The sequence below is a fragment of the Erythrolamprus reginae genome, chromosome 9, assembly GCF_031021105.1.
Source record: "Erythrolamprus reginae isolate rEryReg1 chromosome 9, rEryReg1.hap1, whole genome shotgun sequence".
NCBI lineage: Eukaryota > Metazoa > Chordata > Lepidosauria > Squamata > Dipsadidae > Erythrolamprus > Erythrolamprus reginae.
Window position 1 is genome coordinate 42,382,070 of NC_091958.1, and position 22,347 is coordinate 42,404,416.

At 42.9% G+C, this 22,347-nt stretch overlaps 1 protein-coding gene across 3 annotated transcripts in view; it reads left to right on the forward strand.

Moving 5' to 3' along the window:
• Nucleotides 1-22,347, forward strand: part of NHERF2 (NHERF family PDZ scaffold protein 2) — a 115,333-nt gene that overhangs the window by 87,539 nt on the left and 5,447 nt on the right. For 2 of the 3 annotated variants that reach the window (XM_070760969.1, XM_070760971.1), the window contains 4 exons: nucleotides 1,756-1,938; nucleotides 3,928-4,081; nucleotides 20,680-20,723; nucleotides 21,300-21,359. In XM_070760969.1, coding sequence (XP_070617070.1) covers nucleotides 1,756-1,938; nucleotides 3,928-4,081; nucleotides 20,680-20,723; nucleotides 21,300-21,359 — 441 coding nt within the window. The remainder of the gene's footprint in view (nucleotides 1-1,755; nucleotides 1,939-3,927; nucleotides 4,082-20,679; nucleotides 20,724-21,299; nucleotides 21,360-22,347) is intronic. The other variant, XM_070760970.1, reaches the window with a different exon arrangement.

Here is a 22,347-nt window from a genome sequence, read left to right on the forward strand (position 1 = left end):
GAAGATTGGTTTCCCCAAAGCATGTGGGGATAGCTTTTCTACCAGCAGTCCTATTAGGGACTGTCTGCATTGCAGGGACTATTTTTTTTGGGTGGGTGGGTGGGCAGATGTGGCAGAAGAAGCAAGAAAATGTAGATGTGTTGCAGTCGGAAGTATGGAATGAAGTGGCAAGTTTGAAAAATGAAATAAGCCAGTGAAAGTGGTCCCAGTGGTCCTTGGCACGCTGGGCGCAGTGTCAAAGGATTTCGGCGAACGTTAGAAAACCATCGGAATTGACAAAATCTCCATCTGTCAATTGCAAAAGGCCGCTTTATTGGGATCGGCACACATAATTCGCCGCTACATCACGCAGTCCTAGGTGCTTGGGAAGCGCCCACTGGTGATGAAATATGGAATCCAGCATAGTGATCTCGTTTGCTGTGTTGTACTGACATCATCATCATCATGTGCCAAGTACCACTAGGACCACTTTCACGGGCTTACAACGACTCTGGCATAAGCCAGTGAAAGTGGTCCCAGTGGTACTTGGCACGCTAGGCGCAGTGCCAAAGGATTTTGGCGGACATTTGAAAACCATTGGAATTGACAAAATCTCCATCTGTCAATTGCAAAAGGCCGCTTTACTGGGATCGGCAAACATAATTCGCCGCTACATCACTCAGTCCTAGATGCTTGGGAAGCGCCCACTGGTGATGAAATACGAAATCCAGCATAGTGATCTCATTTGCTGTGTTGTATTGATATAATAATACTAATAATAATACTAATAATACTAATACTACTACTACTACTACTACTACTACTACTACTACTACTACTACTACTAATTCTGAAGCATAACACACCAGACATTGTGATCGTGGAGAAAAAGAAAGTATGGATCATCAACATCCCAATCCCAGGGGACGGCAGAATTGAGGAGAAGCAGCTAGAGAAATTAATGAAATACAAAGATCTAAAAATCGAGCTGCAACGACTCTGGCATAAGCCCGTGAAAGTGGTCCCAGTGGTACTTGGCACGCTGGGCGCAATGCCAAAGGATCTCAGCGGACATTTGAAAACCATCGGAATTGACAAAATCTCCATCTGTCAATTGCAAAAGGCCGCTTTACTGGGATCGGCAAACATAATTCGCCACTACATCACGCAGTCCTAGGTGCTTGGGAAGCGCCCCGACTGGTGATGAAATACGAAATCCAGCATAGTGATCTCGTTTGCTGTGTTTTACTGACATAATAATAATAATAATAATAATAATAATAATAATAATAATAAACAAAATTAGGTATCTTATTTTTCATGTCATAAGGCAAATATATGTAGCTTTTCATGGTTCAGTTTTTCTATGCATTTCATTGTTCTGTGGAAGCCTGCAGAGAGAGCAGCCTTGGGGAGGGAGGCCTGTCCCCTCCCTCTGGGGGCTCAAAGGTGCTTTCTCCCATCTTGCTTAGGGGGGACCCTCTACCTTCCCCTCTCGGGGTCACGTAACACTCGGGGGGGGGGGATGAGTTGCTGTTGAGCTGAGCAGGCCTAGCTGATGTTATCCTCTTGCCTCTCCGTGTGCCCCTTGGACGTATTCTGTCCGTCAGGATGGGCTTGGACAATTGAGTCCACCCAAGGCGTTTCCTCCCATTGAGTCTATTTATACTCTGGCCTGGGCAGGCCTTGCTTGGTGCTTCCTCGAGGGTCCTTATTGTTTCCAAAGAAGAAGAAAAAAAACAATGCCTTTTTTTCTCCCTCCCTCCCTCAATGCAGGATGTGAATGGGCAAGCCAAGGAGCCGTGGGGGCCCCGATTTTGCCACCTCAAGAAGGGGTCCAATGGCTACGGGTTCAACCTGCACAGCGAGAAGTCCAGGCCCGGCCAATTCATCCGCTCTGTGGATCCAGACTCCCCGGCATTCAAGGCGGGTCTCCGGCCACAAGACAGACTGGTGGAGGTAATTGGGTGGGTGGGGGACCTGGGAGGCAGGAGGGGGATCCTGCCACCCGACGTCATTGCCGGTCCCAGGTGGCAGGAGGCGTTTGAGATGCTTCTTCTCCCTCTGTTTATCCCTCATCCTCCGGGACCGTCTTCTGCGCACGAATCCCAGCGACCGGTTAGGTCCCACAGAGTTGGCCTTCTCCGGGTCCCGTCGACTAAACAATGTCGTTTGGCGGGACCCAAGGGAAGAGCCTTCTCTGTGGCGGCCCCGACCCTCTGGAACCAACTCCCCCCAGATATCAGTTGCCCCCACCCTCCTTGCCTTTCGTAAGCGTTTTAAAACCCACCTCTGTCGTCAGGCATGGTGGAATTGAGATATTCCCTTCCCCCTAGGCTTATAAAAGTTATGCATGGTATGTCTGTATGTATGATTGGTTTCTTAAATTGGGGTTTTTTACATTACTTTTAATATTAGATTTGTTCATATTGTTTTTTTTACTGTTGTTAGCCACCCCGAGTCTGCAAAGAGGGGCGGCATACAAATCTAATAAATAAATAAATGAATAAATGAATGAATGAATGAATAAATAAATAAATAAATCCTCATCCTCATCCTCATGCGGTGGAGGAAGCCAAACCCAGAGTCGGCATCAAGCGAAAGTCTTGGCTTTAGAGTTGTATTTATTTGATTTCTTCATCAAATTTTCACACTGTCCATCTCACCTAAGTGACTCTGGGCAGTTTACAATAAAAAACATACAGTGGTATAAAAATCTATAATTATACATACTCTTTTAAGTCATATTAATTGGATTTTAAATGCATTTGCTATGTGCTTTCGATATGTTGCGATCCGCCCCGAGTCCTCGGAGAGGGGCGGCATACAAATCCAATTAATAAATAAACAAAATAAATAATCTCTTCCCTGAGAAACCCCCTCCCCACCCCTGTGTGTGTTATGGCACATTATAGTTGCCTCGAGAAGGGTGGCAAATCTAATTAATAATATAATAAATAATAATAAAAATAATAAAATAATAAATAGCTGCTCCGAGTCTCCAGAGAGGGGCGGAATACAAATCTAATAAATTATTATTATTATTATTATTATTATTATTATTATTATTATTACTACTACTACTATTATTATTATTAAAAATAAATAAATAAATAAATAAGTAAGTAAGTAAGTAAGCAAATAAATAAATAAATAGAAAGAAAGAAAGAAAGAAAGAAAGAAAGAAAGATAGATAGATAGATAGATAGATAGATAGATAGATAAATAAATAATGTAATCACAGCTTGGTGAGCTACAGAGAACAACCCCTTGGTGTTCCATAGGTTCATGCTCTGAGAACTTGGGAATGTCTCGGGAAAAGGAAGTCCCAGCGACCGGTTAGGTCCCACAGAGTTGGTCTCCTCCGGGTCCCGTCAACTAAACAATGTCGTTTGGCGGGACCCAGAGGAAGAGCCTTCTCTGTGGTGGCTCCGACCCTCTGGAATCAGCTCGCTCCAGAGATTAGAACTGCCCCCCACCCTCCTTGCCTTTCGTAAACTCCTTAAAACCCACCTCTGTCGTCAAGCGTGGGGGAACTGAAACATCTCCCCCTGCCTATGTAGTTTTTTGTGTATGATATGACTGTATGTTTCTTATATATTGGGGTTTCTTGTTTTTTAGACTTTTTAAATGTATTATTGTTATTTGAGATTCTAACTATTAGATTTGTCATTATATATTGTTTTTCTCATTGCTGTAAGCTGCCCCGAGTCTACGGAGAGGGGCGGCATACAAATCTAATAAATAATAATAATAATAATAATAATAATAATAAAGTCCCAGTTCCAGGGTGGCTGGTGGACTCTCTCTCCACTCTAAGCGTTGCCTTCTCTGGTGTGGCTGCCCTATTTCAGTTCTGCACAGGTTGTGTGCCCGGTACAAAGCACTCAGTGGCCCTAATGTACCCTTCTTACCAGCTTCTCCCATTTCGGTTTGGCTGCCCTGCAGGTCAATGGGATCAACGTCGAAGGCATGAAGCATTCGGAGGTCGTGGCCCGCATCAAGTCTAGGGAGAACGAAACGAGGCTGATGGTGGTGGACCCTGCGACGGACGAACACTTCAAGAAGCGTGGTGTCGTTCCCGCTGAAGAACACGTTCGAGGTGAGCGGTTTGACCAGGGAAAGACCAGAGCTGCTCTTGAGCTCTTGTAGGTTCATCCTGGTGTCAGCCTCAACCATCAAATATACAGTACAGTAGTACCCCTAGATACGAGCATAGTTCGTTCCAGAAGGGAGCTTGTATCTCGAGCAAACTCGTATCTGGAACAAATTGATTTAGACCAGCGGTCCCCAAACTACGGCCCACTGAAGTCTTTTAACCGGCCCACGACAGCACACGAGATTTTACCGATCGATATAATAAGAGGGAGAAATAGAGAGGGAGAGAGAAATGAAGAGGAGAGAGAGAAAGGGAGAGAGAGAAAGGGGGAAATAGAGAGAGGGGGAGAGAGAAAAAGTGTGAGAGATACAAAGATGGAGAGTTAGAAAGAGAATGAGTGAGAGAAAGTGAGAAGAGAGAAAGAAAGAGAAAGAGGGAGAGATAGAGAGGGAGAGAGAAAGGAAGAGGGAGAGTTGGAAAGAGAGAGAGAGAGAAAGAGAAAAATGAGAAAATGATGGAGGGAAAGAACGAGGGAGAGGAAAATGAAACAAATGAGAGAAAAGGAAGAGGGAAGAGAGAAGTGGAGAGGAAGGAGGGAAGGAAGGAAGGAAGGAAGGAGAAATGGAGTTTGTTGATTTAAGTTTAAATTTACTTGTTAATAAAGAAGTATAAATTACTTTATGACTTAATTATTAATTATTTAATTACTTATTACTTCTTTATTTTAAATATTGTATTTGTTCCCATTTTGTTTTTTACTTTAAATAAGGTATTGGCAGTGTGCATAGGGATTTGTTCATAGGTTTTTTTTATAGTCCGGCCCTCCAACAGTCTGAGGGACAGTGAACTGGCCCCCTGTGTAAAAAGTTTGGGGACCCCTGCTTTAGACTTTGTTTTCCCCTCCGAGATAACCAAAAGCAAGGATTCTTGCGCCACCTAGTGGACGCTCGGCTCGTATCCCAAATTTCAGCTCGGAACTTGAACAGAAATGTCTCTCCCCTCCTGGCACTTCAGATCACAGAGAAGGAGAGGAAGGTAGTGCTGTTTACTTTTTGCATTTGCATTTTTTGAATTCAAGGAGAAGGGGCATTTATAACTGGCTGTTACAGACAATTTTATTAGCAGTTTGTTTTCAAACACAGACCAATCAGATTAGGCTGGGGCAGGATTAGACTGGGAAGTATAAAAGGCAGGAAAAAGCCATTTTAATTTGCACTTCAGATCACAGAGAAGGAGAGGAAGGTAGTGCTGTTTACTTTTTGCATTTGCATTTTTTGAATTCAAGGAGAAGGGGCATTTATAACTGGCTGTTACAGACAATTTTATTAGCAGTTTGTTTTCAAACACAGACCAATCAGATTAGGCTGGGGCAGGATTAGACTGGGAAGTATAAAAGGCAGGAAAAAGCCATTTTAATTTGCACTTCAGATCACAGAGAAGGAGAGGAAGGTAGTGCTGTTTACTTTTTGCATTTGCATTTTTTGAATTCAAGGAGAAGGGGCATTTATAACTGGCTGTTACAGACAATTTTATTAGCAGTTTGTTTTCAAACACAGACCAATCAGATTAGGCTGGGGCAGGATTAGACTGGGAAGTATAAAAGGCAGGAAAAAGCCATTTTAATTTGCACTTCAGATCACAGAGAAGGAGAGGAAGGTAGTGCTGTTTACTTTTTGCATTTGCATTTTTTGAATTCAAGGAGAAGGGGCATTTATAACTGGCTGTTACAGACAATTTTATTAGCAGTTTGTTTTCAAACACAGACCAATCAGATTAGGCTGGGGCAGGATTAGACTGGGAAGTATAAAAGGCAGGAAAAAGCCATTTTAATTTGCACTTCAGATCACAGAGAAGGAGAGGAAGGTAGTGCTGTTTACTTTTTGCATTTGCATTTTTTGAATTCAAGGAGAAGGGGCATTTATAACTGGCTGTTACAGACAATTTTATTAGCAGTTTGTTTTCAAACACAGACCAATCAGATTAGGCTGGGGCAGGATTAGACTGGGAAGTATAAAAGGCAGGAAAAAGCCATTTTAATTTGCACTTCAGATCACAGAGAAGGAGAGGAAGGTAGTGCTGTTTACTTTTTGCATTTGCATTTTTTGAATTCAAGGAGAAGGGGCATTTATAACTGGCTGTTACAGACAATTTTATTAGCAGTTTGTTTTCAAACACAGACCAATCAGATTAGGCTGGGGCAGGATTAGACTGGGAAGTATAAAAGGCAGGAAAAAGCCATTTTAATTTGCACTTCAGATCACAGAGAAGGAGAGGAAGGTAGTGCTGTTTACTTTTTGCATTTGCATTTTTTGAATTCAAGGAGAAGGGGCATTTATAACTGGCTGTTACAGACAATTTTATTAGCAGTTTGTTTTCAAACACAGACCAATCAGATTAGGCTGGGGCAGGATTAGACTGGGAAGTATAAAAGGCAGGAAAAAGCCATTTTAATTTGCACTTCAGATCACAGAGAAGGAGAGGAAGGTAGTGCTGTTTACTTTTTGCATTTGCATTTTTTGAATTCAAGGAGAAGGGGCATTTATAACTGGCTGTTACAGACAATTTTATTAGCAGTTTGTTTTCAAACACAGACCAATCAGATTAGGCTGGGGCAGGATTAGACTGGGAAGTATAAAAGGCAGGAAAAAGCCATTTTAATTTGCACTTCAGATCACAGAGAAGGAGAGGAAGGTAGTGCTGTTTACTTTTTGCATTTGCATTTTTTGAATTCAAGGAGAAGGGGCATTTATAACTGGCTGTTACAGACAATTTTATTAGCAGTTTGTTTTCAAACACAGACCAATCAGATTAGGCTGGGGCAGGATTAGACTGGGAAGTATAAAAGGCAGGAAAAAGCCATTTTAATTTGCACTTCAGATCACAGAGAAGGAGAGGAAGGTAGTGCTGTTTACTTTTTGCATTTGCATTTTTTGAATTCAAGGAGAAGGGGCATTTATAACTGGCTGTTACAGACAATTTTATTAGCAGTTTGTTTTCAAACACAGACCAATCAGATTAGGCTGGGGCAGGATTAGACTGGGAAGTATAAAAGGCAGGAAAAAGCCATTTTAATTTGCACTTCAGATCACAGAGAAGGAGAGGAAGGTAGTGCTGTTTACTTTTTGCATTTGCATTTTTTGAATTCAAGGAGAAGGGGCATTTATAACTGGCTGTTACAGACAATTTTATTAGCAGTTTGTTTTCAAACACAGACCAATCAGATTAGGCTGGGGCAGGATTAGACTGGGAAGTATAAAAGGCAGGAAAAAGCCATTTTAATTTGCACTTCAGATCACAGAGAAGGAGAGGAAGGTAGTGCTGTTTACTTTTTGCATTTGCATTTTTTGAATTCAAGGAGAAGGGGCATTTATAACTGGCTGTTACAGACAATTTTATTAGCAGTTTGTTTTCAAACACAGACCAATCAGATTAGGCTGGGGCAGGATTAGACTGGGAAGTATAAAAGGCAGGAAAAAGCCATTTTAATTTGCACTTCAGATCACAGAGAAGGAGAGGAAGGTAGTGCTGTTTACTTTTTGCATTTGCATTTTTTGAATTCAAGGAGAAGGGGCATTTATAACTGGCTGTTACAGACAATTTTATTAGCAGTTTGTTTTCAAACACAGACCAATCAGATTAGGCTGGGGCAGGATTAGACTGGGAAGTATAAAAGGCAGGAAAAAGCCATTTTAATTTGCACTTCAGATCACAGAGAAGGAGAGGAAGGTAGTGCTGTTTACTTTTTGCATTTGCATTTTTTGAATTCAAGGAGAAGGGGCATTTATAACTGGCTGTTACAGACAATTTTATTAGCAGTTTGTTTTCAAACACAGACCAATCAGATTAGGCTGGGGCAGGATTAGACTGGGAAGTATAAAAGGCAGGAAAAAGCCATTTTAATTTGCACTTCAGATCACAGAGAAGGAGAGGAAGGTAGTGCTGTTTACTTTTTGCATTTGCATTTTTTGAATTCAAGGAGAAGGGGCATTTATAACTGGCTGTTACAGACAATTTTATTAGCAGTTTGTTTTCAAACACAGACCAATCAGATTAGGCTGGGGCAGGATTAGACTGGGAAGTATAAAAGGCAGGAAAAAGCCATTTTAATTTGCACTTCAGATCACAGAGAAGGAGAGGAAGGTAGTGCTGTTTACTTTTTGCATTTGCATTTTTTGAATTCAAGGAGAAGGGGCATTTATAACTGGCTGTTACAGACAATTTTATTAGCAGTTTGTTTTCAAACACAGACCAATCAGATTAGGCTGGGGCAGGATTAGACTGGGAAGTATAAAAGGCAGGAAAAAGCCATTTTAATTTGCACTTCAGATCACAGAGAAGGAGAGGAAGGTAGTGCTGTTTACTTTTTGCATTTGCATTTTTTGAATTCAAGGAGAAGGGGCATTTATAACTGGCTGTTACAGACAATTTTATTAGCAGTTTGTTTTCAAACACAGACCAATCAGATTAGGCTGGGGCAGGATTAGACTGGGAAGTATAAAAGGCAGGAAAAAGCCATTTTAATTTGCACTTCAGATCACAGAGAAGGAGAGGAAGGTAGTGCTGTTTACTTTTTGCATTTGCATTTTTTGAATTCAAGGAGAAGGGGCATTTATAACTGGCTGTTACAGACAATTTTATTAGCAGTTTGTTTTCAAACACAGACCAATCAGATTAGGCTGGGGCAGGATTAGACTGGGAAGTATAAAAGGCAGGAAAAAGCCATTTTAATTTGCACTTCAGATCACAGAGAAGGAGAGGAAGGTAGTGCTGTTTACTTTTTGCATTTGCATTTTTTGAATTCAAGGAGAAGGGGCATTTATAACTGGCTGTTACAGACAATTTTATTAGCAGTTTGTTTTCAAACACAGACCAATCAGATTAGGCTGGGGCAGGATTAGACTGGGAAGTATAAAAGGCAGGAAAAAGCCATTTTAATTTGCACTTCAGATCACAGAGAAGGAGAGGAAGGTAGTGCTGTTTACTTTTTGCATTTGCATTTTTTGAATTCAAGGAGAAGGGGCATTTATAACTGGCTGTTACAGACAATTTTATTAGCAGTTTGTTTTCAAACACAGACCAATCAGATTAGGCTGGGGCAGGATTAGACTGGGAAGTATAAAAGGCAGGAAAAAGCCATTTTAATTTGCACTTCAGATCACAGAGAAGGAGAGGAAGGTAGTGCTGTTTACTTTTTGCATTTGCATTTTTTGAATTCAAGGAGAAGGGGCATTTATAACTGGCTGTTACAGACAATTTTATTAGCAGTTTGTTTTCAAACACAGACCAATCAGATTAGGCTGGGGCAGGATTAGACTGGGAAGTATAAAAGGCAGGAAAAAGCCATTTTAATTTGCACTTCAGATCACAGAGAAGGAGAGGAAGGTAGTGCTGTTTACTTTTTGCATTTGCATTTTTTGAATTCAAGGAGAAGGGGCATTTATAACTGGCTGTTACAGACAATTTTATTAGCAGTTTGTTTTCAAACACAGACCAATCAGATTAGGCTGGGGCAGGATTAGACTGGGAAGTATAAAAGGCAGGAAAAAGCCATTTTAATTTGCACTTCAGATCACAGAGAAGGAGAGGAAGGTAGTGCTGTTTACTTTTTGCATTTGCATTTTTTGAATTCAAGGAGAAGGGGCATTTATAACTGGCTGTTACAGACAATTTTATTAGCAGTTTGTTTTCAAACACAGACCAATCAGATTAGGCTGGGGCAGGATTAGACTGGGAAGTATAAAAGGCAGGAAAAAGCCATTTTAATTTGCACTTCAGATCACAGAGAAGGAGAGGAAGGTAGTGCTGTTTACTTTTTGCATTTGCATTTTTTGAATTCAAGGAGAAGGGGCATTTATAACTGGCTGTTACAGACAATTTTATTAGCAGTTTGTTTTCAAACACAGACCAATCAGATTAGGCTGGGGCAGGATTAGACTGGGAAGTATAAAAGGCAGGAAAAAGCCATTTTAATTTGCACTTCAGATCACAGAGAAGGAGAGGAAGGTAGTGCTGTTTACTTTTTGCATTTGCATTTTTTGAATTCAAGGAGAAGGGGCATTTATAACTGGCTGTTACAGACAATTTTATTAGCAGTTTGTTTTCAAACACAGACCAATCAGATTAGGCTGGGGCAGGATTAGACTGGGAAGTATAAAAGGCAGGAAAAAGCCATTTTAATTTGCACTTCAGATCACAGAGAAGGAGAGGAAGGTAGTGCTGTTTACTTTTTGCATTTGCATTTTTTGAATTCAAGGAGAAGGGGCATTTATAACTGGCTGTTACAGACAATTTTATTAGCAGTTTGTTTTCAAACACAGACCAATCAGATTAGGCTGGGGCAGGATTAGACTGGGAAGTATAAAAGGCAGGAAAAAGCCATTTTAATTTGCACTTCAGATCACAGAGAAGGAGAGGAAGGTAGTGCTGTTTACTTTTTGCATTTGCATTTTTTGAATTCAAGGAGAAGGGGCATTTATAACTGGCTGTTACAGACAATTTTATTAGCAGTTTGTTTTCAAACACAGACCAATCAGATTAGGCTGGGGCAGGATTAGACTGGGAAGTATAAAAGGCAGGAAAAAGCCATTTTAATTTGCACTTCAGATCACAGAGAAGGAGAGGAAGGTAGTGCTGTTTACTTTTTGCATTTGCATTTTTTGAATTCAAGGAGAAGGGGCATTTATAACTGGCTGTTACAGACAATTTTATTAGCAGTTTGTTTTCAAACACAGACCAATCAGATTAGGCTGGGGCAGGATTAGACTGGGAAGTATAAAAGGCAGGAAAAAGCCATTTTAATTTGCACTTCAGATCACAGAGAAGGAGAGGAAGGTAGTGCTGTTTACTTTTTGCATTTGCATTTTTTGAATTCAAGGAGAAGGGGCATTTATAACTGGCTGTTACAGACAATTTTATTAGCAGTTTGTTTTCAAACACAGACCAATCAGATTAGGCTGGGGCAGGATTAGACTGGGAAGTATAAAAGGCAGGAAAAAGCCATTTTAATTTGCACTTCAGATCACAGAGAAGGAGAGGAAGGTAGTGCTGTTTACTTTTTGCATTTGCATTTTTTGAATTCAAGGAGAAGGGGCATTTATAACTGGCTGTTACAGACAATTTTATTAGCAGTTTGTTTTCAAACACAGACCAATCAGATTAGGCTGGGGCAGGATTAGACTGGGAAGTATAAAAGGCAGGAAAAAGCCATTTTAATTTGCACTTCAGATCACAGAGAAGGAGAGGAAGGTAGTGCTGTTTACTTTTTGCATTTGCATTTTTTGAATTCAAGGAGAAGGGGCATTTATAACTGGCTGTTACAGACAATTTTATTAGCAGTTTGTTTTCAAACACAGACCAATCAGATTAGGCTGGGGCAGGATTAGACTGGGAAGTATAAAAGGCAGGAAAAAGCCATTTTAATTTGCACTTCAGATCACAGAGAAGGAGAGGAAGGTAGTGCTGTTTACTTTTTGCATTTGCATTTTTTGAATTCAAGGAGAAGGGGCATTTATAACTGGCTGTTACAGACAATTTTATTAGCAGTTTGTTTTCAAACACAGACCAATCAGATTAGGCTGGGGCAGGATTAGACTGGGAAGTATAAAAGGCAGGAAAAAGCCATTTTAATTTGCACTTCAGATCACAGAGAAGGAGAGGAAGGTAGTGGCCCGCGCGCCTAACGGCGCGCGAATCATATAACTATAAACCAAAATCAGCAAAGTTTGGTAGCAATAGGGGTTGTTGATTTTCCTGCTAAGTACTTGTATTTCAATACATTGTTATGATGACTGGCTTGGTGCAGTGTAACATTTGTTTGGCTGTTGTCTTCCGTAGTACCTTGTGGAACTTGGGGTACTGCCCTCTTTGCATAAGGACATCTAGGTTAGATGGCGAGATCTCTAGACTGCAGTCCTTAGTTTGTAGCTTGCAGTCAGAAGTGGAAAGATTGTCCCAGCCACGTGCTGTAATGCAGCCATGTGTCCAGCCTCCACTTCCACAGCGCCCCCCGAGGAGGAGGGCTGTGTGGACAACTGTCGGTTCAGGAAGATTGCGTGCAGTTGAGCAAAAACATCGCAATTTTGGTCTCTCTGTATCAAATTCCTATAGTGTTCTTGCGGATTTAAATAGTAAGGATGTTGGAGATATTAGCAAGGTCCCTCAGGCAGAGAATGAGGGGATGTTCAAAGGGGAAGTTGTCATAAATGTCACCAAACCATCAAGTACAGTTAGTAGAAATAAAAAGAGGACACATTTTCTTGTGGGTGATTCGACCGTTAGAGGTGTTGATTTGGGACAGAGCAAGGATGTGGTTAAGGTGCTGAGGTGTCTCCCAGGGGCCACTGCCAGCAGGGACAGGAGGCGGATTACAAACATTGTTAAGACTGTGAGTAAAGGTAATAACGTTGATGTGGTGGTGCATCTTGGCACAAATGATTTGTCCCAGAGAAATGTTAATGTAGTAAAAAGAGATTTTCAATGTCTAAGTGTGGAGCTGGGTAAAATAACTGATTCAGTGACTTTTTCAGAGGTGTTACCGGTTTGTGGCCAAGAGGATAAAACAACGTGTATCAGAGAGTTTAATGTGTGGTTAAGGCAGTGGTGTAAAGCTGAAGGTTTTGGCTATGTAAGTCATGATGTCAGTAGGTGGTCTAATAGGGAGTTGTTTAAGAGGGATGGTTTGCATCCATCATACAGAGGTACCCAGGTGCTCGGTGAGGAATTCAGAACTTTTTTGGACAGGCATTTAAACTAGGTAAAGGGGACAGAGATGTAACTGATGTGGGTGATTTCTGTCCCCGACCAATGAGGATAAAGCAGTTTTTGGAAGCTTATGAAAAGGGAGCTGCAAATAATATAGATGTAGTTGTTGATGATAAGGGGCAAACTAATAACGAAAATAATGTTCTTCGGGTAATGTGCACAAATGCTCGAAGCTTGAGCAACAAGCTCTGTGAATTAATGGCCATAATATCTAGAGATAATTTGGACCTGGTTGCCATAACTGAGACATGGTTTAAGGATTCTAATGAATGGGAAATATCCATACCAGGATATACACTGTATAGGAAGGATAGAATAGAGAGAAGGGGAGGTGGAGTAGCCATTTATATTAAAGAAAGTCTAAAAACAACACTAATTCAAAATACGTGTCAAGATCTAGAGACTCTCTGGATTTGCATGCAAAATAAAGAAGGTTCTGTCATTAGAATTGGGGTGATCTATAGGCCTCCAGGGCAATCCGAGGAATATGACAACAAGATGGTGGATGAAATTACCCAAATGGCAGTAAAGGGAGATATTGTGGTTATGGGTGATTTCAACATGCCTGATGTTGACTGGAATATCCCCAGTGCCCTTACATGCAAAAGTAAGAATATAGTAGAGGCCTTTACAGGAGCAGCTCTGGCACAGCTGGTTAAGACACCAACTAGAGGGGAGAATATTCTAGATTTAGTTTTTACGAATGGGAATTGGGTTTCAGATGTCAAGGTGGGAGAAAATTTAGGTTGCAGTGACCATCTATGTTTGTGGTTTGATGTAAAAACTCATTGTGAGCAATCCTATAATGCAACCAAAGTATTGGATTTCAGAAAAACAAATTTTAATGCAATGGGAGAATATTTAGATAATGAATTAAAGGGGAGGGATAAAATGGCAGGAGCGAGCATCCAGTGGACTGTATTAAAAAAGGCCATCTTAAAAGCCACTGGACTGTATGTAAGACAAATAACTAAAGGTAAAAGGAAGAAGAAACCGCTATGGTTTAGCAATGATGTAAGGGCTATAGTCAATGAAAAAAGGGCTGCCTATAGGAGGTATAAAGAGTCTGGAAGTATAGCTGATAGGGAGGTATATAAAATGAGACAGAAGGAGGCGAAACAGATAATACATGCTGCTAAAGCCTCAAAAGAGGAAGAAATTGCCAAATCTGTAAAGAAGGGGGATAAAACCTTCTTCAGATATATTAATGATAAGAAGAAGAAAAACTGCGGCATCACGAAGCTTAGTACCGGGAATAATACATGCATTAATGGGAATAAGGAGATCGCTGACCATTTCAATAGCTACTTCTGTTCAGTTTTCTCAAAAGACACCTTACAAAATAATACTATAGAGGGATATAGCATTGCTTCCAGCTGTACGGATTCAGCTCCAGTGATCTTAGAAGCCGATGTCTTAGAAGAACTTGAAAGATTAAAGATAAATAAGGCAATGGGTCCAGATGGCATCCACCCTAGAGTTCTTAAAGAACTCAGATCTGTCCTTGCTACCCCCCTGACTGATTTGTTTAACCAATCCTTGTTAACAGGAGAAGTTCCTGAGGATTGGAGAATGGCCAGTGTTGTGCCTATTCACAAGAAGGGCAGTAGAGAAGAAGCTGGTAACTACAGGCCAGTTAGCTTGACATCAGTTGTAGTTAAAATGATGGAGACTCTACTCAAAAAGAGGATAAATCAGCACCTAAAAAACAATAACTTATTAGACCCAAATCAGCATGGCTTTACTGAAGGCAAATCATGTCAGACTAATCTCATTGATTTCTTTGACTATGTCACAAAGGTGTTGGATGAAGGTGGTGCCGTGGATATTGCCTACCTGGACTTCAGCAAAGCCTTTGATACGGTTCCACATAAAGAGCTGATAGATAAATTAGTGAAGATTGGACTTAATCCCTGGATAGTTCAATGGATTTGCAGCTGGCTGAAGCGTAGACATCAGAGAGTTATTGTTAATGGCGAGTATTCTGAGCAGAGTCAGGTTACAAGTGGTGTGCCACAAGGATCTGTTCTGGGTCCTATTCTTTTTAATATATTTGTGAGTGACATAGGGGAAGGTTTGGTAGGGAAGGTTTGCCTATTTGCCGATGACTCTAAAGTGTGCAATAGGGTTGATATTCCTGGAGGCGTCTGTAATATGGTAAATGATTTAGCTTTACTAGATAAATGGTCTAAGCAATGGAAACTGCAGTTTAATGTTTCCAAATGTAAAATAATGCACTTGGGGAAAAGGAATCCTCAATCTGAGTATTGTATTGGCAGTTCAGTGTTGGCAAATGCTTCAAAAGAAAAGGATTTAGGGGTAGTGATTTCTGACAGTCTCAAAATGGGTGAACAGTGCAGTCAGGCGGTAGGGAAAGCAAGTAGGATGCTTGGCTGCATAGCTAGAGGTATAACAAGCAGGAAGAGGGAGATTATGATCCCACTATATAGAATGCTGGTGAGACCACATTTGGAATACTGTGTTCAGTTCTGGAGACCTCACCTACAAAAAGATATTGACAAAATTGAACGGGTCCAAAGACGGGCTACAAGAATGGTGGAAGGTTTTAAGCATAAAACGTATCAGGAAAGACTTAATGAACTCAATCTGTATAGTCTGGAGGACAGAAGGAAAAGGGGGGACATGATCGAAACATTTAAATATATTAAAGGGTTAAATAAGGTCCAGGAGGGAAGTGTTTTTAATAGGAAAGTGAACACAAGAACAAGGGGACACAATCTGAAGTTAGTTGGGGGAAAGATCAAAAGCAACATGAGAAAATATTATTTTACTGAAAGAGTAGTAGATCCTTGGAACAAACTTCCAGCAGATGTGGTAGATACATCCACAGTAACTGAATTTAAACATGCCTGGGATAAACATATATCCATCCTAAGATAAAATACAGAAAATAGTATAAGGGCAGACTAGATAGACCATGAGGTCTTTTTCTGCCGTCAGACTTCTATGTTTCTATGTTTCTATGGCTCGTATCTTGAAATACTCACATGTAGAGCAGCTCGTATCTAGAGGTACTACTGTATTTCTAAGGACTCGGCCCCGGAGAAGTGAGAAATGGAGTGGCAGATATAACCCGAAGCTTTGAAAACTTGGCCATTTTAAGACATGTGGACTTCAGCTCCCAGAATTAATTAATTAATTAATTGATTAATTAATTAATTAGATTTGTATGCCACCCCTCTCCGAAAACTCGGGGCAGCTAACAACAATAAAAAAGACAATGTAAACAAATCTAATATTAAAAACAATCTAAAAAACCCAATTTAAAGAACCACTCATACATACAGTCATACCATGTATAAATTCTATAAGCCTAGGGGGAAGGGAAATTTCAATTCCCCCATGCCTGACGACAGAGGTGGGTTTTAAGGAGCTTGCGAAAGGCAAGGAGGGTGGGGGCAACTCTGATATCTGGGGGGAGCTGGTTCCAGAGGGTCGGGGCCGCCACAGAGAAGGCTCTTCTCCTGGGTCCCGCCAAACAACATTGCTTAGTCGACGGGACCCGGAGAAGGCCAACTCTGTGGGACATAACCGGTCGCTGGGATTCGTGCGGCAGAAGAGAATTCTCACCCAGCAATGATTTCTGGGAGTTGAAGTGCACCCCTCTTAAAATTGCCATTTTTTGAAAAGCCCTTTCATACTCTGAAAGGCCCTGTCATTTCCAGCACGGCAGCTGATATGTGTCCAAAGGTAGACGTACAAAAGCTGTCTTTATAGAGAAACCCATCCCTTCCCTTGCAAAGCAGCTGAAGAAAACCAAGACTGTCACCATTGGATGCTGGCAGAGGAAGGCAGCTATGGAGTGCCAGAGAATCTCCATGGACAGAAATGGAACCAGATATTCCACACAGCCTCTCGGCGGTCCCAGGCGAAAGAGCATCCGCGGCTGACTCTCTTAGATTAGAACAGGCCAGGTAGCAAACAGGTGTTTCCGAAAGGAATGGAACTTCGTACAGTGGCAGCTGCCACTGTGACTTTTTTGACCCCTCCTTAAGAACATAAGAATCAGGCCAAAGCCCAGCGAGTCCAGCATTCTGTGTCACCCAGTGGCCCATCAATTGTCCATGGGGATCTTGAGCAGAAAGAGAAAGAGAAGGCAAGACCCTCCCTTTCCCTTGACCCCCAACAAACGGGACTCAAGGGAATCCTGCCTGCCTCAACCAACGTAGAGGCGGCACATGGACATCCGTTTCAATAACCACGGATACACTTGGCATCCATGAATCTGTCTAATCCTGCCTTGAAGCTATCCAGGCTTCTTCTGGAAGTGAATTCCATCAACCGAGGACCCTCTGGGTGAAGAAATATTTCCCTTGATTTGTCCTCACTTTCTTACCTATGAGCTTTAGGGAGGGCCACCTCGTCCTAGTATTTTGTGATAGAGAAAAGAATTTTTCTCTATCCACCTTTTCTATCCCATGCATGATTTTATACACTTCGATCAAGTCACCTCTTAAACTCTTGGGCAGGTGCTCTGGCTGCCCACCTGCCCATCTTTCCATTTTGAGAATGGACGTGGCAGCAATAGGCCTCCCAGGGGACCGCCTCCCTTTCCCCCCACTTCAAAGTGCCCCAGGAGTCCCCCAGCTGACGACCCCCCCCCTCCTGGGGCTGCAGCAAGTGTCGGGTTGTCCTTGCAAAAGGCCTGGGTCTCACACAGAGCAAGGACTGGATCCCTGGGGCTACAGAGAGAGAGAGAGGGAGACTCCTGGTTCCACTTGCCTGGCGGGGGTTGGCGGGGAGGGGGATCAGGCCTCCCACCCAACGTGACACGATTCCACCGCCAGCCCCCCCTCCCCACCGCAGCCAGGCTGAATGGAGAGCTCTGTGATTTTTAGCACAGCTGTTTCCTATTGAAGCTGCCTGTCTTCTTTTCTGGCTCTCAGTGGAAAGAAAGACGCCAAAAGAACAACTTGGAATCATGCGGAGATTTTTGCAGTTGCGAGGGGGAGGGAGAGATGTTGGGCTCAGGAAATGCCCAGGGACGGAGGGGAGACACTCTCCTCTTGGCTCTCTGTAGAAGGAGCCCCCCCGCCCCCACCCCGTATTTCAGCCGCAGCAGCAGCAGGCAGAGTGCCAGAACCCACCACTATTGCCCAGACCTGCTTTCCAGCTGCTGCAGGCTGGCTGAAATACGGCCCCCCCTTCCTTCCTTCTGGGTAAGGGGCTGCGGAGGGGCTGGCTGGGCCCTGGTGGGAGGGTGGGAGAGGGGAGCTTCCTACAACACGAAGGCGGCTGGAGCTCATGGTTCTGCAGGTTGCTTCTGGTTTAGGAGGTTTGAGGTCCTCCTCGATCCACAGCTGACATTGGAACATCATCTGTCGGCTGTGGCGAGGAGGGCGTTTGCCCAGGTTCGCCTGGTGCACCAGTTGCAGCCCTATTTGGACAGGGAGTCATTGCTCACAGTCACTCATGCCCTTATCACCTCGAGGTTCGATTACTGCAACGCTCTCTACATGGGGCTACCTTTGAAAAGTGTTCGGAAACTCCAGATCATGCAGAACGCAGCCGCGAGAGCCATCATGGGGCTTCCCAGATTCGCCCACGTATCTACAACACTCCGTGGCCTGCATTGGCTGCCGATCAGTTTCCGGTCACAATTCAAAGTGTTGGTTATAACCTTTAAAGCCCTACATGGCATTGGGCCAGAATACCTCCGGAACCGCCTGCTACCGCACGAATCCCAGCGGCCGATAAGGTCCCACAGAGTTGGCCTTCTCCGGGTCCCGTCGATAAAACAATGTCGTCTGGCGGGCCCCATGGGAAGAGCCTTCTCTGTGGCGGCCCCGGCCCTCTGGAATCAACTCCCCCCGGAGATTAGAATTGCTCCCACCCTCCTTGTCTTCCCTAAACTACTTAAGACCCACCTATACCGCCAGGCATGGGGGATTTGAGACACCTTTTCCCCAGGCTTATTATAATTTATGTTTGGTATGTATGTGCTGTTTGGTTTTTAATTATGATAGGGTTTTTAGGGTTTTTTTAAATATTAGATTTGTGCCTGTATAATACTGTTTTTATCGTGTTGTGAGCCGCCCCGAGTCTTTGGAGAGGGGCAGCATACAAATCTAATAAATTATTATTATTATTATTATTATTATTATTATTATTATTATTGATGCCACCTTGGCTCTCAATGGGCCCTTGGAGAGGGCGGCTTGCCCTTTGCCCATCTGTGGGGTGTAGCCGGGGGGGTGTTGCGCTTGGGCTGGGTTCAGATCACTCACCGCTCACGGGAGCAGAGTGGGGGAAGGGGTGAGATTTTGGATGGATCTCCCTGCAGTTTGGGGAGTGGTTGGATTCCAGAACCCGGAGCTTTGCCCGTTCTGAGGTGGCTGATGGGCGTTGATGTCCTTGGAAGACCTGCAAGGTCTCCATAGAGACCGGCCTGCAAACTCACCTGGCACAGCTGCGTTAGGCCATCCCTACCCTGAGCAGCAGCCCTGACATCCAATCTGGGCTGGAGCAGTAGTTGCAACACTTGGGCCTGGTTCCTGCTTGAATCAGTTTTCCAGTCCCAGCACGTGCGTTTGTGTGTATGGACGCCACTGCTTTGTTCCCTGGAGACCAGGCAGAGAGGTTTCCCCAGGCCTCTCTCTTGGTAGGCCCTTTCCCAGCCTAGGGGACCAGTTAATAATAATAATAATAATAGTAATAATAATAATAGTAGTAATAATAATAATAATAATAATAATAATAGTAATAATAGTCTGGAGAACAGAAGGAAAAGGGGGGACATGATCAAAACATTTAAATATATTAAATGGTTAAATAAGGTTCAGGAGGGAAGTGTTTTTAATAGGAAAGTGAACACAAGAACAAGGGGACACAGTCTGAAGTTAGTTGGGGGAAAGATCAAAAGCAACATGAGAAAATATTATTTGACTGAAAGAGTAGTAGATCCTTGGAACAAACTTCCAGCAGACGTGGTTGGTAAATCCGCAGTAACTGAATTTAAACATGCCTGGGATAAACATATATCCATTGTAAGATAAAATACATAAAATAGTATAAGGGCAGACTAGATGGACCATGAGGTCTTTTTCTGCTGTCAGTCTTATATGTTTCTATGTTTCTATGTTTCTATGTTTCTATGTTTATAATAATAATAATAATAATAATAATAATAATAATAATAATAATAATAATAATTTATTAGATTTGTATGCCGCCCCTCTCCATGGACTCACAGTGGCTCACAACAAAATAACACAGTATAACAAATCTAATATTAAAAAACATTTAAAACCCCAACAGTAAAACCATACAACACAATCATTCCATGCATAAACTATATATGCCTTGAGGTATCTTAATTCCCCCATGCCTGGCGACATAGGTGGATCTTTAGCAATTTACAAAAGGCAAGGAGGGTGGGGGCAGTTCTAATCTCTGGGGGGAGTTGATTCCAAAGGGCTGGGGCCGCCACAGAGAAGGCTCTCCCACTGGGCCCTACCAACCGACATTGTTTAGTTGACGGGACCCAGAGAAGGCCAACTCTGTGGGACCTAATTGGTCGCTGGGATTCGTGCGGCAGAAGACGGTTCTGGAGGTATTCTGGTCCGATGCCATGTAAGGCTTTATAGGTCATTACCAACACTTTGAATTCTGACCGGAAACTGATCGGGAGCCAATGCAGTTGGTTTTCTGCCAGCGACAGGCGGGGTCCTCTTCCTCCCCCACTTCTAAGAGCTGCAGAATTAATGGCTCTCCGGCTCAGAGGGGGCTGGGGTGGGGGTAATCTTCTGCACCGGGGGTGGTGGTGTGTGTGGTTTCACTGGAAGGGCTCCTCATGGGAATTGTTTCTGCATTTTCTGCAGGGGGAATTCCTCCACCCATGACGAATGGATCAGCGCAAACGCAGGTAAGTTGAGTGTTGGCTGTTCTTCTGGGGGAAGGGAGCATTTTGGAAACCCTTTGGTCCTGGTCCTCTTCTCCCCGTGCAGGACCGAGGGATTTTGGCCTCGAGGCCACAAGAGACCCCTTGAAAGGGATCCAGGGCGGCTTTCCCTCTCTGGCTGTGGCTGAGAGTTGGCCTTTGGCCGAGATCGGAGCATCATTGCCTTTGGGGTTTTAAGGGACCCCAGGTTCCTCCAGTTCAACCTTGCGTCATAACAGTGCACCCCTGCTCTGCCTTTGCCCAGTCCAGACCCCTAAGCCCGGCCTTGAAACTTCACCTATCGTCCTCGTGTCATCTGACAAACCAGCCTGCTGTGGTTTGTTCAACAGATCATGGCTTGGTATACTGCCCAAACCAGAAGGCTATGATCCGTTTTCCCTTTTTCTTCATCTGCCCAAAGAGTCTCTCTTTGTTCCTCTTTAATCGAGCAGGGTGCCTGTCTTCGCTGCTTTCTCCAACCAATGAAGGGGGTGGTGGTTTCTCTCCTGACCACCCTGCGTGTCTTGTGATAAACGTGCCCCCTTTTTCCATCCCTCACAGCTGAATGGCGGATCCGTGTCTTCGTCCCACAGCGATTGCCAAAGTCCCGAGGAGGCCGAGGTAAAGAAGCAGCCTTTTCCCTCATCCAGGCCGAGGGGTGACGGGCAAACCGCCACGATTTCTCCCTTCTCGTGGAATTCTAAGGCTGGGAGGGCCCTTGGAGGTCATCTAGCCCACGTCATGGTTTCCCTTCTACCCCCATCTGTTCTCCCGTGATGCTTCTGTGGCCTCCTTGGTCCCCGTCTCCCCCTTCCTTTCCTTCATTAGTCTTTTTCTATCTTCCTGTCTTTCTTATAAAAAAAAAATCTTTATTGATTATTTACATTGATGAAAACAAGACAACAGAAAAAGAAAGCATACATACATAGAAACCAGACAAAATAAAGCATTATGCTTTATGCAGCAAGTAGCTTTGGTATCAGAACTTAGAATGGATACCTGCTATATAGCAGGATATTTTTATTTGCAGCTTATTCATTTGCAACCATTTCAATTCCTACTTACTAGTGCACGTTAAATTATCAATATTTCTCTATGTTTCTTTTCGTTTCAACTATATTTATTCTGTGGTATAGTGGTTCATTAAAGTAACTGTATTTTTAGAAACATAGAAGACTGACGGCAGAGAAAGACCTCATGGTCCATCTAGTCTGCCCTTATACTATTTTCTGTATTTTATCTTACAATGGATATATGTTTATCCCAGGCATGTTTAAATTCAGTTCCTGTGGATTTACCAACTGCGTCTGCTGGAAGTTTGTTCCAAGCATCTACTACTCTTTCAGTAAAATAATATTTTCTCATATTGCTTTTGATCTTTCCCCCAACTAACTTCAGATTGTGCCCCCTTGTTCTTGTGTTCACTTTCCTATTAAAAACACTTCCCTCCTGAACCTTATTTAACCCTTTAACGTATTTAAAAGTTTCGATCATGTCCCCCCTTTTCCTTCTGTCCTCCAGAGTATTTTTATCTCCTTTTCTTCATTAGTCTTTGTCTTTTTCTATCTTCCTGCCTTTCTCTATATGTCGTTCCGAACTCTTCCCGCCA